The sequence below is a fragment of the Lutra lutra genome, chromosome 17 (genome assembly GCF_902655055.1).
Source record: "Lutra lutra chromosome 17, mLutLut1.2, whole genome shotgun sequence".
NCBI classification, from domain to species: Eukaryota; Metazoa; Chordata; class Mammalia; order Carnivora; family Mustelidae; genus Lutra; species Lutra lutra.
In genome coordinates this window covers 48534544-48545347 of record NC_062294.1, presented here as the reverse complement: position 1 = coordinate 48545347, position 10804 = coordinate 48534544, and the positions used below count along the sequence as shown (strand labels likewise).

The 10804-nt window shown below is 60.7% G+C and overlaps 2 protein-coding genes across 3 annotated transcripts; both read right to left on the bottom strand.

The window, feature by feature from the left end:
- Nucleotides 1-7: 7 nt before the first annotated feature.
- On the bottom strand, nt 8-5324 carry LOC125089086 (interferon-inducible GTPase 5-like). Its single transcript, XM_047710909.1, is given in 5 exon segments — nt 8-1377; nt 1966-2195; nt 2197-2594; nt 3689-3819; nt 5165-5324. Coding segments are annotated over 3 exon segments (1227 nt in total). The 5' UTR covers nt 2553-2594; nt 3689-3819; nt 5165-5324; the 3' UTR covers nt 8-736.
- Nucleotides 5325-5799: 475 nt separating this feature from the next.
- On the bottom strand, nt 5800-8885 carry IRGC (immunity related GTPase cinema). Of its 2 annotated transcripts, none has more exons than XM_047710906.1 (2): nt 8786-8885; nt 5800-7321 (listed from the first exon to the last, which is right to left on the bottom strand). In XM_047710906.1, exon 2 carries the CDS (start codon nt 7254-7256, stop codon nt 5862-5864), a length of 1395 nt encoding a protein of 464 aa, XP_047566862.1. In that variant the 5' UTR covers nt 7257-7321; nt 8786-8885; the 3' UTR covers nt 5800-5861. The 2 variants fall into 2 exon arrangements, with proteins under 2 accessions (XP_047566862.1, XP_047566863.1); XM_047710907.1 differs by having other exon boundaries at nt 5800-7359; nt 8786-8883.
- Nucleotides 8886-10804: the final 1919 nt, after the last annotated feature.

Here is a 10804-nt window from a genome sequence, read left to right as displayed (position 1 = left end):
GCCCACCCATCCGCAGTTAGTCGTGACCCTCCAGTCCTGCTGCTCCACACCCTTCACGGATGCTCTTGGTTTCAGTCACCAGCTGAGTCTGTCCGCCAGCTGCCCCATACCCCTTTGGTCTCCCTACCTTCTCCTGCCCTTGGGCATACTCACACAGTCCTGGTGTCCTGGTCTTGGGAATCCTGGACATGGTAAAGAAAACACTGGGGTCAGGAGTAGCCCAAGAGGGAGGGGCTAAGGTTTGGGCATGAGACCCACGGCAGGCTCCGGCCCTGCCACTTGCTGACCGAGAAGACCTTAGGCAAGAACCTCGATGATTCTCAGTGGCTGTTTCTGAGCTGTGACATTCACTGTATTCTTAGGGGAAATGCTTCTGAACCCTTTGCCCCACTGCCCTGACCTATGCCAATACCTTCCAAAGTGCCCTCTCTAGCTAGACAATGGAGTTCCTCCCTACCTTGTCAAAGCTTACCTGTCCCGTGTCCTGCCTGCTCCCTCTCCATCCCAGGGGACTGCTGGTTGACGCGGGGGTTCAGAGCAGGGAAGGTGGGGGCAGTGGCCAAAGGGCATGAAACCCAGAGCTCAAAACCACAAACATGGCACACAGGCTCAGTCAAGGAGAGCTAGAGCTTGAGTTTCTTTCCCTCCCCACCAGCACCATCCTGCCTGGGGACAGAACCCGTATCCTCCCAGTCCCTCGCTGCCACCTCCAGCTGGCCTAGGCTCAGGGCTGGGATCACGGATTGGATCTGTCTGGGAACTCATGTTCGGAGTCGTTGAGGAAGGCCTGAAGCAGCAGTCTCTGGGCGTCCTTGACCGCCTCATCCAGAGACGTGTGGAGCATCTGGTAGAAGGTGGCGAAGGAGATGCCACAGTTGGCCAGGGTGCCAAGGATGGGCACGTTGAGGAGCTCCTGGGTGAAAGCAGAGGCATCCCGGGAGGCTTGGCCCAGTCGTTCCACCACCAGTGCCTCGGTGACCTGGGTCTCCGGGCCCTGTGCCGCCTCCAGGATCTTGTGCAGGGATTGACCCATCTGCCCCGCCAACGTGGCGAGGGAGTCCTTGTCCAGCCCAAAGCTGCAGCGGTAGCCTCGCAGGGAGTCGATGAGCATGTGTAGGTCACACACCACATCCCGTACACCTGGCACGGGGCTCGGGTTGATGCCAGAGGCCACCGCAGCCACCAGCCAGATGTGTTGCCGCAGCGAGGCTGCCTTCTTCTCCAGGATGGGCTTCGAGACGTTGGGCAGGGCCTGCAGAAACGCATGCTGCTTATGGCTCTCGAGCTCCTTCACCATCATCTCCAGCAGGTGGAAGTCATACTTGCCCAACTCAAACATGGAGAGCAAGAAGACCTTGGGGTCCTGCAGGCCCCCCGCTGCAGAAGACAAGAGCACCATGCCGTTTTGGCGCCAGAGCAGGCCCCGAGGTCCCTACAGCTGCTGAGGAGGCCGAGCACTTGCCAGGAGCACGGAGCGCCCGGCTGGAGAATGTGGGCGCCGCCCGGGATCCCAGCCTTGCTCCCTGCCCCCCAACCCCCCGCATGGCCTCAGGCAAGTTACCAAACCACACAAGGGGGTAACTACCTACCACCTAGGGAAACCGGTCGGTGAAGTGAGTGCATGGAAGCAGTGCCTGTGGTAATCCTTTAAACGCTAGCTGCCCTCAGCCACAGGTGCCGGCCCCCCCGCAGGCACGTAGCATTTGCACGGCTCTAACTTGGCAAATACACGAGCCATCGCGCCTCCCATTTCCTTAATGCAAGTGATTGGTCTCTGTCACCTATGCCTGAGGAGCGCCAACTCTCAGGAAATGAATGGCAGCTGTGAGCCTCACCCCACCTCGGGGCCCAGCTCGGTCACACGGCGTGACATTGGACGACCCCTCTCCCCTCCTCGGGCCTTGGCTGGCAGAGGCAGGGGAAGGGGCAGGTGACCCCTCCCGAACCCACCCGCCTGCCCCTCACCCTCCAGCCGCCGACAGCAGTCATCCCGGATCTGGCTGAGCACCCTCTCCTCCGAGAAGGTGCTGGGGCGCCGGCTGCGGGAGGCGGCGATGTCCACGTCCACCTTGGAGCGGATGAGGTAGAAGCGCTTGCCGCACTGCCGGAGCTCATGGGCCAGCTGGGCGTGGTGGGCCGCAAAGCTCTCCGAGCTGATGATGATGAAGAAGTTGTAACGGGCCGGCAGCACCCGCCTGGAAGGTGGGCACGCCGATGCCCGGCAGGTCCCAGACGACGACGTTGGGGTACTTTGGGTGTGCGTACAGCGTGGGCCCCACCGTCATTTCCACCACACCCGTGTAGGCTGATTTGGGGCCCTCGTCTCCCAGTCCCCTGATGGCATTGACAAAGGTCGACTTGCCTGAGCCCGTGTCCCCCGTGATGCCAACATCCAGCCTGGCATTCTCCAGCGAGTAAAGGGTGGCCTGGAGCTTGGTGGCTACTGCTGACATGTCCCCTGTCTCGAAGACTCCCTTTAGAGTGCTGCTGTCCCCCCATAGCTTCAGTATCTTGGACTGGCTGAGGCTCAACGGGAAGACTCTGCTCGCCATGGGCCCCCCGACATCCAAGCGTCCGTCTTCAGGATCGATGACCTTCAACAGGACAGGTGAGGGAACGTTTGCCCTCTGTTCTCTCACCACTCAGCATGCCCCAGTACTTGAGGCATCGCTGGCAGTCGTACTGAGAGAGCAACCATATGCCAGGCCCGGTGCTAAATGCTTGAGTTCAGTTCACTCTGATTCATCACTGCCAGGTTCTCCTCCTGGAGTATCTCCGAAAACCCCAACAGCCAGTAAGGGAGATTGATTCCCTGACTATCTGCGTTTGGAAGTGAGAGGAGGAATCAGATGCCCAAGGCCCCCAGCTCGTGCATGGAGTGTTGGGAATGGGATGTGGGTCTTACAATGGTAGAATTCAAATTTTTTTTTTTTTTAAGATTTTAGTTTTAAGTAATCTCTCTGCCCAACGTGGGGCTTGAGCTCACAACCCTGAGATCAAGCAAGAGTCGCACGCTCCTCTGCCCTAGCCAGCCAGGGGCCCCTAGAATAAAATGCCTAAGTAACGCTGTATGACATTTACTGGGCGCCAAACACCGTGATCAGCAATATAGGGCAGTGATGAAGGGCCAGGCCCATCATCATCATCACTGACACTGTGTACCCGGGACCAGCCACTGTTCTAAGCATCATTTGATGAAGTCCCCACTGTGCAGGGTAGGAAACCAAGGCTCAGGGAGGTAAAAGCCACTCACCAAATGTCTTCCAGCCTGCCCTGGAGCCAGGACGTGGCCCGTCCCCCTCCAATCCTTTTGCCATACAGCCTCCCCACCCCATCCTTGCGCAGCCGATCACCCACCGTGAGCCAGGCAGGACCTCTTTGGGCACTGCAGCTCCAACACCAAGAAGAGAGACTCGACAGGACGGGCCTGGAGCACTGTGAAGACGCCGCCCCCACTGTCGCTGGCTTCCCAGTACCCCCATCTGCTCGGGACCGCAGTGCGCGCCTCCACGCACCCCGCCCAGCCTCTGAGCCTTGGAGTCCTCATTGGTGTGACCTGGGGCACCAGTGCTGACACTGGGAACGCAGGACAGCAACTAGTCCCAGCCATGCTAGGGACTTGGGTGACACTGGGTGGCTCCTGTCCCCTTCTGCAGCCTTTATTTCCCCCATGCGTTCCGTTCCTCACCTGTGAAATGGGTCGATGACTCCCCAGGGCCCTCCAGCTCTGTTTTAGGAAGACTCAGGGTCTTACTGTCGACGAGGTTCGGAGGCCAGCTTGGGAAGAGCTTGGAGAATCAGGCTGCACTTGGTCTTTCTCTGTGGGTAGCAATGGGTTTTCAACAGGGAAGGGAGAGGTGCGTGGTGGACATTGAAAGCGCCCCCAGTGGCCTTTGCGGGATGAGGCAGGGGCAGGAGCCGGTGCAGAGGGTGAGGCCTGAGCTAGAACAGGGCTTGAGGTGGTGGTGATGGGAGATGGGAAAGGGAGAGATGGCGGCAGAAAGGACAGGACAGGGTGACCCGTGGGTCTTAACCTTAGGACCCTTGTGGGGAGCATCACTACTCACGCCTGACCTTTCCATCCCAGCCACTCGGGGCCCAGGAGTCCTGTGTTTAGGATGATGTCTGAGGGTGCCCAGGTGTAGGGATATGGGCTGTGTTTTTGAGAACAGATTTGGAGTGGACCATCCCGTCCTCATATCTGGAAGTCTGGGATTTCCATTATTCCATTTCCACTATTATAATTTCCATCATCCCCACACCCTCTTGAGTGCAGAAAGGTCCAGGTGAACCCAAACGTAGTCCTGGCAGAGCCAATGGGAAGGCCTTCCAAGAAAGGAAGAGTCCTGTTGCAAAGCCCAGAGCTCTGCGGCAGAGAGGACTGGCACCCCCTTTAATCCTCCGGGGGAAAGTGGCCCCTCCTTGTCTGGAACTGTTTCCTAGGTTCTAGGTCATTTGAGGCCCCCAAATAAGGCATGAACCCTCCCCAGATCTGGGAATATCCATAGGCGGTATTTGTGAGTACCTAGGGGTGAGGCCACCTCCCCTGCCCTCCAGTCCCTGCTCTGCCACTGGCCTTGTACACAGCTGCCAGAGGCTTCTTGTGAATTCCCGGAAACTCACCTTTCTCTGCACCTAAATCCGGCCCTTCCCCGACCGCTTGTCCAAGCCCACAGAAGCCCTAGGGGCAGCCCTGTCCTGTCCAGAGTCCCTAATCGGGTAGTTTTTAACTTTCTAAATATGTGACCCTTGACTTGGCATGTGAGGTCGGGCTTGAGCGTGTAGCAAGGGGTCAGGTTCACTTTTGCATTCCCACCGAAGAGCCAAGGGCAGAGCAAGTGCGCACCCGGGGTTTGATTTTGCACACACAGATCCCCTTACCCCATGTTGCCCACCCCCAGGGACACCTGCAGCCATGGGCATCTCTCAGGAGTCTCCCCATCCACCCCCCGCTGTCACCCCAGCTCGGGGCCCCTTGGCCTTCAGCACAACCCCAGCCTTCGTGCACCCACACGGCCAGGCAGACACGGCAGGTCCAACTCCAGTCAGCGGGCTGCCCACCACCTCAGACCCACAGCATCAGAATCCTGGACGCTCACCCAGGCCCCTCACACTCACACACACACTAGAAAGCTTATCACCACACAGGTTCCCACACACACACCTGCACGCTCTCCAACACGACCCGTTCTAGGTGGAAGGATTCACCCTCAGCCCCTTCTCTCCTCCGATGGGCAGAGAAAGGGCCCACCAGCCTTCCCGCCACCACAGGCTCCCCACGGAGGCCAGCACAAAGCCGTAGGGCCTCCCCCCACTCCTTGGCCCCCTACACCCACTGTCACTCACTGGCAGCAGGGCTGGCCCAGGATGTCCCACGTGTCCCCCACCCTGTTTAACAGGTTGCCAGGCACCATTGTGCCCATCCTGGGCACCGATTGGCTGCCCCTCCCCCCTCCAGAGGAGGCCTGTGGGATGCGGGGCTTCCTGGAAAGGGACCGAAGATGGCAGCAAAAATAAGTACCATTGCCAGCCCCAATCTCCACTAAGTTGATGCCTGTCTTGGATCCAGGCCGGGCTGTCCCGTTGCCCCACAAATCTCCCTTGGCTACCAGGAGGCCAGGGAGAGATCTCCCACCAAGGCACTCTTGGCCTGCCGTCCACACCCTGAAGCTCTCCCCACCCAGAGCCAGTCCCATCTGGTTCAGTGTGTCCCACAGGCCTCCCGGGGCCCCTCCGCTCCTCCCCCCCACCACAATGACAAGCTCAGGCCCTCGGCGCACAGATTTCTAGCACACAGGCTTTGTTAAGCTGGTTTTGTTAAGGCTTGGTCTGTGGGTGAGGCAGGGGGTGGGGCCGCACGTTCACTTCTCTTCCGACAAGTCCCGCTTCTTCCAGCTGTCCAGAATATACTTGAGGAGGAGGCCAAGCTTCCGGCGGGTTGAGAGCGGGGCTTCCTCGCAGCCCCCCTCCCCGGAGCCCCGCTTCTCCACGCCATTGTCGCCGGCCGCCTCCAGGCTGACCTCAGACGGCGGCTCGTCCTCCTCCAGGGCCTTGATGCGGACCCGCTGGGCGTCCTCGGCCATCTCATTGAGGCAGCCCTGGAGCATGGTGTAGACGGTGCCGAAGCTGATGCCGCCGGCCACCAGGGTGCCGAACACGGGGATGCCCCTTTCGAAGGCGCGGGCCACCCGCATGGCACCATCGGACGACTGCGAGTAGAGCCGCAGGACTGTTTCTGGCGACACCTCGTTGGCCAGTGGGGAGCGGATGACGGAGCGCAGGTCCCCCGCCTGCTTGCCCACCTGCTCAGCCAGCTTGGCCAGCGAGTCTTCGTCCAGGCCGAAGCTGCGGTGGTAGCCACGCAGCGAGCGGATGAGCAGGGCGTCGTCGTAGGCGGCCGCCAGCCCGGGCACGGGCAGGGCCTGGATGACTCCCGACACCAGAGCCGTCTTGAGCACTTGCTCCTGGAGCATGTCCTTCTTCTTCTGCAGGGCCTCCAGCGAGATGTCGGGCAGCGAGAGCAGGCCGGCGTGGCGCCGGTGGGCCGGCAAGTCATGCTCCCAGGTGGACATGAGCAGCGGGAAGTCGTAGCGGGCCGGCGACAGGTTGGACACGAGGAAGATGCGGGGGTCACTCACGCCAGCCGCCCGCAGCCTCTCGGCGCAGTGGTCCCGGATCTCCTGCAGGGTGGCCGCCTCGCTGAAGCCCGACGGCCGCTGGGTGCGTGTGGCCGCCAGGTCCTCGTCCACCTTGGTGCGCACGAAGTAGAACTTCTTGCCCTGGCGCAGGATCTCCGAGGCCAGACGGGTCTCCACGGCCCCGCAGCGGCGGGGGGACACCAGCAGGAAGAAGTCGTAGCGGCCGAAGTCCACTTGCTTCAGGTACTTGTCAGCCGGGCAGCCCGGAGAGCCGGCCCCCGGCAGGTCCCACAGGGTCACGTCGGGAAACTGGGGGTGTGGGTAGGGCGAGGGCTGCATTGTGGTCTCCACGACGCCCGTGAGGGCCGCACCGGGGTCCTCGGCGCCCAGGCCGCGGAGGGCGTTGATGAGGGAGGACTTGCCAGCGCCCGACTCGCCTGTGACTCCCACCTCCAGGCGGATGCTCTCCGAGGAGGCCAGCAGCTCCCGGAGGCGAGAGGCCGCCTGTGGGAGGTCACCCGACTCGAAGGCCGTGCGCAGGGCCTCCAGCTCTTCCTTGGCCATGAGGATGGTGGTCTCCTCCTCCCCGGGCACTGCTGGCAACTTTGAAGTAGCCATGGTGACCAGCGGTTCGGAGGGCACGGGAGCTGGGGGAGAGTCACGGGACGCGTGGTCCTCAGCGTCTGCGGGGGTAGAAGGGAGCCGTTCACTTCTCCTGGGCCTTGGTGCAGGGTAGGGAGAGAGAGACACCAAGGACATAAGGGCAGTCCCTCTGGCCCACCCCTTCTCAAAAAATTCGGGTACAGATCTGGCACGAGGTGGGGGGCTTTGGGGTCTCACAGGCCCAGGCTCACATCCCATCCCTGCCCCTGACTTGCTGTGTGACCTGGGGCAGAGCGAGGCACCTCTCTGAGCCTGTTCCTCTGCATAAAAGGCATAGCGAGTGCCTCCTGCAGTGCTTGGGAGTCTTCAGGGAAAGGGCCTGATGGCCGCCTGTGGCCCAGGTGGTCTCACAGGGACCCAGGCTCGGAAGGCTCAGCTCTCAGCTTAATGCTCTGCTGACACTGACTGAAATTCTTACAGATACTTGAGCCAGGGGCCTGTGTTCTCATTGGGCACCAGGCCGCACAAATGTGGTAGCCAGGGGCGGAAGCCCAGCACCCGGGCCCAGGCCAAGCACACTCTGCTCCTGCCCCTGCTGCCGTTGGGGGCAGCGGGAAGGGGTGCTGAGGGGGACCCCGACCCTGGAGCCAGACCCAGGCTCAGACCCTGGCTCCCTTACGTATGGGCTGAGTGACTGGGGCAAGTGACTTGAAACACTCCGTCTCCTTCCCCTCATCTGTAAGATGAGGCCAGTCACTGTGGTAACAGCAAACCCCTCCTCGGGTCTTCGAGAGTTAAGTGAGTTGATACATAGAAAGCATTTGAAACAGTGCCTGGCTCACAGCAGGGAGCAGGCATTATCAACCTGGTTAGCATTCCTAGCTGGGTGACTTCAAGCTGTGTGACTTCTGAGTGTACCGCAGAAGACACCCTTGCTATCTCACGGGGCTAAGGCGGCCTGTGAGGGTCGTGAGCTCACCCGTCTGGCCCTAGGCCAGAGTTCTGGGGTTCAGCTGGTGGACGGAGCCTGGCATGAGGGGATGCCCAGACACTGGGAGTCCTTCTCCTTAAACACCCAGCCCTGCCCCAGTGGCCAAGGTAAGCTCACACTAGGGATCACTGTCCCCATCAGACAGAGGGACCGAGGCGCTCAGACCACACAAGTGAGGTCCCTGCACGGAGGCCCAGCCAGGATTCAAACTTATTTCCCTGGGCTCCCTCAGCCCTCTGAAGCTCTCCGTTCGGCTACATGTCTTTGCCTCCCTCTTTGCCTCCTGGCTGTCCCTGTCTAACCCCCACAGAAATTTGTCCTTATTACATTATTCCCACCAACTCTGACCCCCCGTCCCAGATGGGGACATTTCTCTTGTGCTATGCCCACTCTCCCTGCACCCTGTCCCCCTGAGCCATGGAAGGATATGGCCCAAGGAGAGGATAGCAGGTGCGGGGGCAGGTCCCAGCAGCCAGGGTCAGGCAGCCAGGGAGCTCGGGTTGGTCCTGGCAGCCCCCACCTCCCTTCACCCACAGGGCCCAGCCAGACTCACCCGCCCTGCAGGCTCTCCCTCTCCCCTCACACTTTCCCCGCTGGTGGGGTCTCCTCTCCTGTTAGCCCAAGGTCAGACCCGTTGCTAGGACCCATTATAAGAGCAAGCAGCAGCTTATTGGTCAGCCAACCCTAGTGCAATAATGTGACAGTGATGTCAGGGGGCGGGGTCCCACTGTGGGGCAGGGACCCCCTCCCCCAGCTGCTCCGGCGGCCCCCCTCTTGGTCACATTGGGCCCTCAGTCCCCCCACCCCGACAAGGGACTGAGAGAGATCTTTATAACACCAAGATGTTCACCACCCTTCTGTGCTCTCCGTCACCCATAGGACACAGTCCCAGCTCCGCCGCCTGACATCCAAGGGCCTGACCCTGCTCACCACCCACCCTCTATTTCTTCTCCTTGCAGGGGACTGTTGCCCAAAAAGCCATTCACGTTCTCTTCTCCACACTATCTACTCACCTACTGTCCCACGGTGTGCGTGCTCTGAGGCTGCTGGCTTAGGTTCGCCAGTGCTGGCTGCGGGGACAGGCCGGGTCTGCAACACACACAAGGTCACTGCCAGCACGGCTCTGCCGGGTCCTGGCCAGGACTCCTGCAGTGCCACAGCCCAGTTCACCATCCGGTGTCCAGGCCTCTCCTTGCCCCGCACGTTAACGTCCTCTCCTGCCCAGCCCAGCCCGTTCAAATCCCAGCTCTGTGCCAACTCTAGTGTGACACCCCAGTCCCCTCGGTCCCTCTGCCTCCTCTGCTTCCTCTCGATCACTGAAGGTGGCAGCACTGTGACAAATGGCGAGGTGGAAGTAGGGAGCACTGTGAATGAGAAGCCGGGCTGAGGCAACGGTCCCCAGGACAAGGCAGAGTTGGAGTTGGGGAAAGAGACTCCCCTAGAAAAAGTAGAGGGAGAGTCCAGCAGGAAGACAGAATGGACCAGAATCCACCTCAGAGAGAGCTGGGGGAGGACCTGTCAGAGGCATCGGTTATGGAGGGGACGAGAAGGTACAGAGCCACGGGATGGGACGGAGGCACAGGGAAGGAGCTGGAGGTCAGGAGATGAAAAAATACTTGAGGACGTTCCCAGACACCAAGCACACAGACCTGGATTCTTCCCTAAATTCACAGACACACGCACCAGCCCAAGAGGGAGAGCAGAGACCCAGACCCTCCAATACAGGTGTTACAGGAAAGCAGAAGTCGGGCCGACGTGCAGCCACACACGTTCAGGCACACACAGCCCTGCGGCCGCGAGAGACTCCAATACACATGGACAACATGCACGGGCCGTGGCCCTGGGAGCCCACCTCCCCCTTCACGGGCCTCATTCGTTCGGCCCCCGCTCCGGATCCCCAGGCCCCAGACAGCCACGAGCCAGTGCCCCAGAAGTGCTCAGCCCCAGGCTCTGCCCTCAGGGGCTCCAGGTCAGAGGGAAGGGAGATTGTCACAGCCTGGGGTGACCGAGGGCCAAGACAGAGCCGGACACCTGCCGAACTGCCTCTGACACGCTGCCAGGGGCGCCACTACCTGCTCCTGAGAGTGCCCGCCAGGGAGAGGCTGCAGCCTGTCTGCCAAGCCTTCTCTTCCCTGCTCATTCATCACACTAGCCTGGGCAGCAGTGACCAAGATCCCCCTGGGCTCTCTCCCATGTGGGAGTCTCGTCCATCTGCAGACAGTGATGACCCAGCTCTGCGATGGAGGACTCCAGAGGGCTGTGGGAACGCCAAGGGGATACCTGACCCCGCCTGGGGGTCAGGGAGGGCTTCCTGGGAGAGAGGGCAGCTGAGCTGAGATCTGTGAGCCTGATGGCCTGATAGGGAGTTGCCTCCCAGGCCAAGGGACTAGCTGGTGCAAAGATCCTGATTCGACAGAGAGTTCCCATTTACCCTGTAATTCACATGGTTATTTGGTCATTCCAAGAACATCTGCTGAGACCTAATAGCCAAGTCCCTGTACTGGTCCAGAGGTGAGACTCGAACTCATCCCTGCCCTTACAGGCCCCACAGGCTGCTGTGGGCGGCTGACAC

Bases quoted from the DNA above. Each gene is read 5' to 3' on its own strand.
- IRGC (XM_047710906.1), bottom strand. From the start codon at position 7,256: ATGGCTACTTCAAAGTTGCCAGCAGTGCCCGGGGAGGAGGAGACCACC.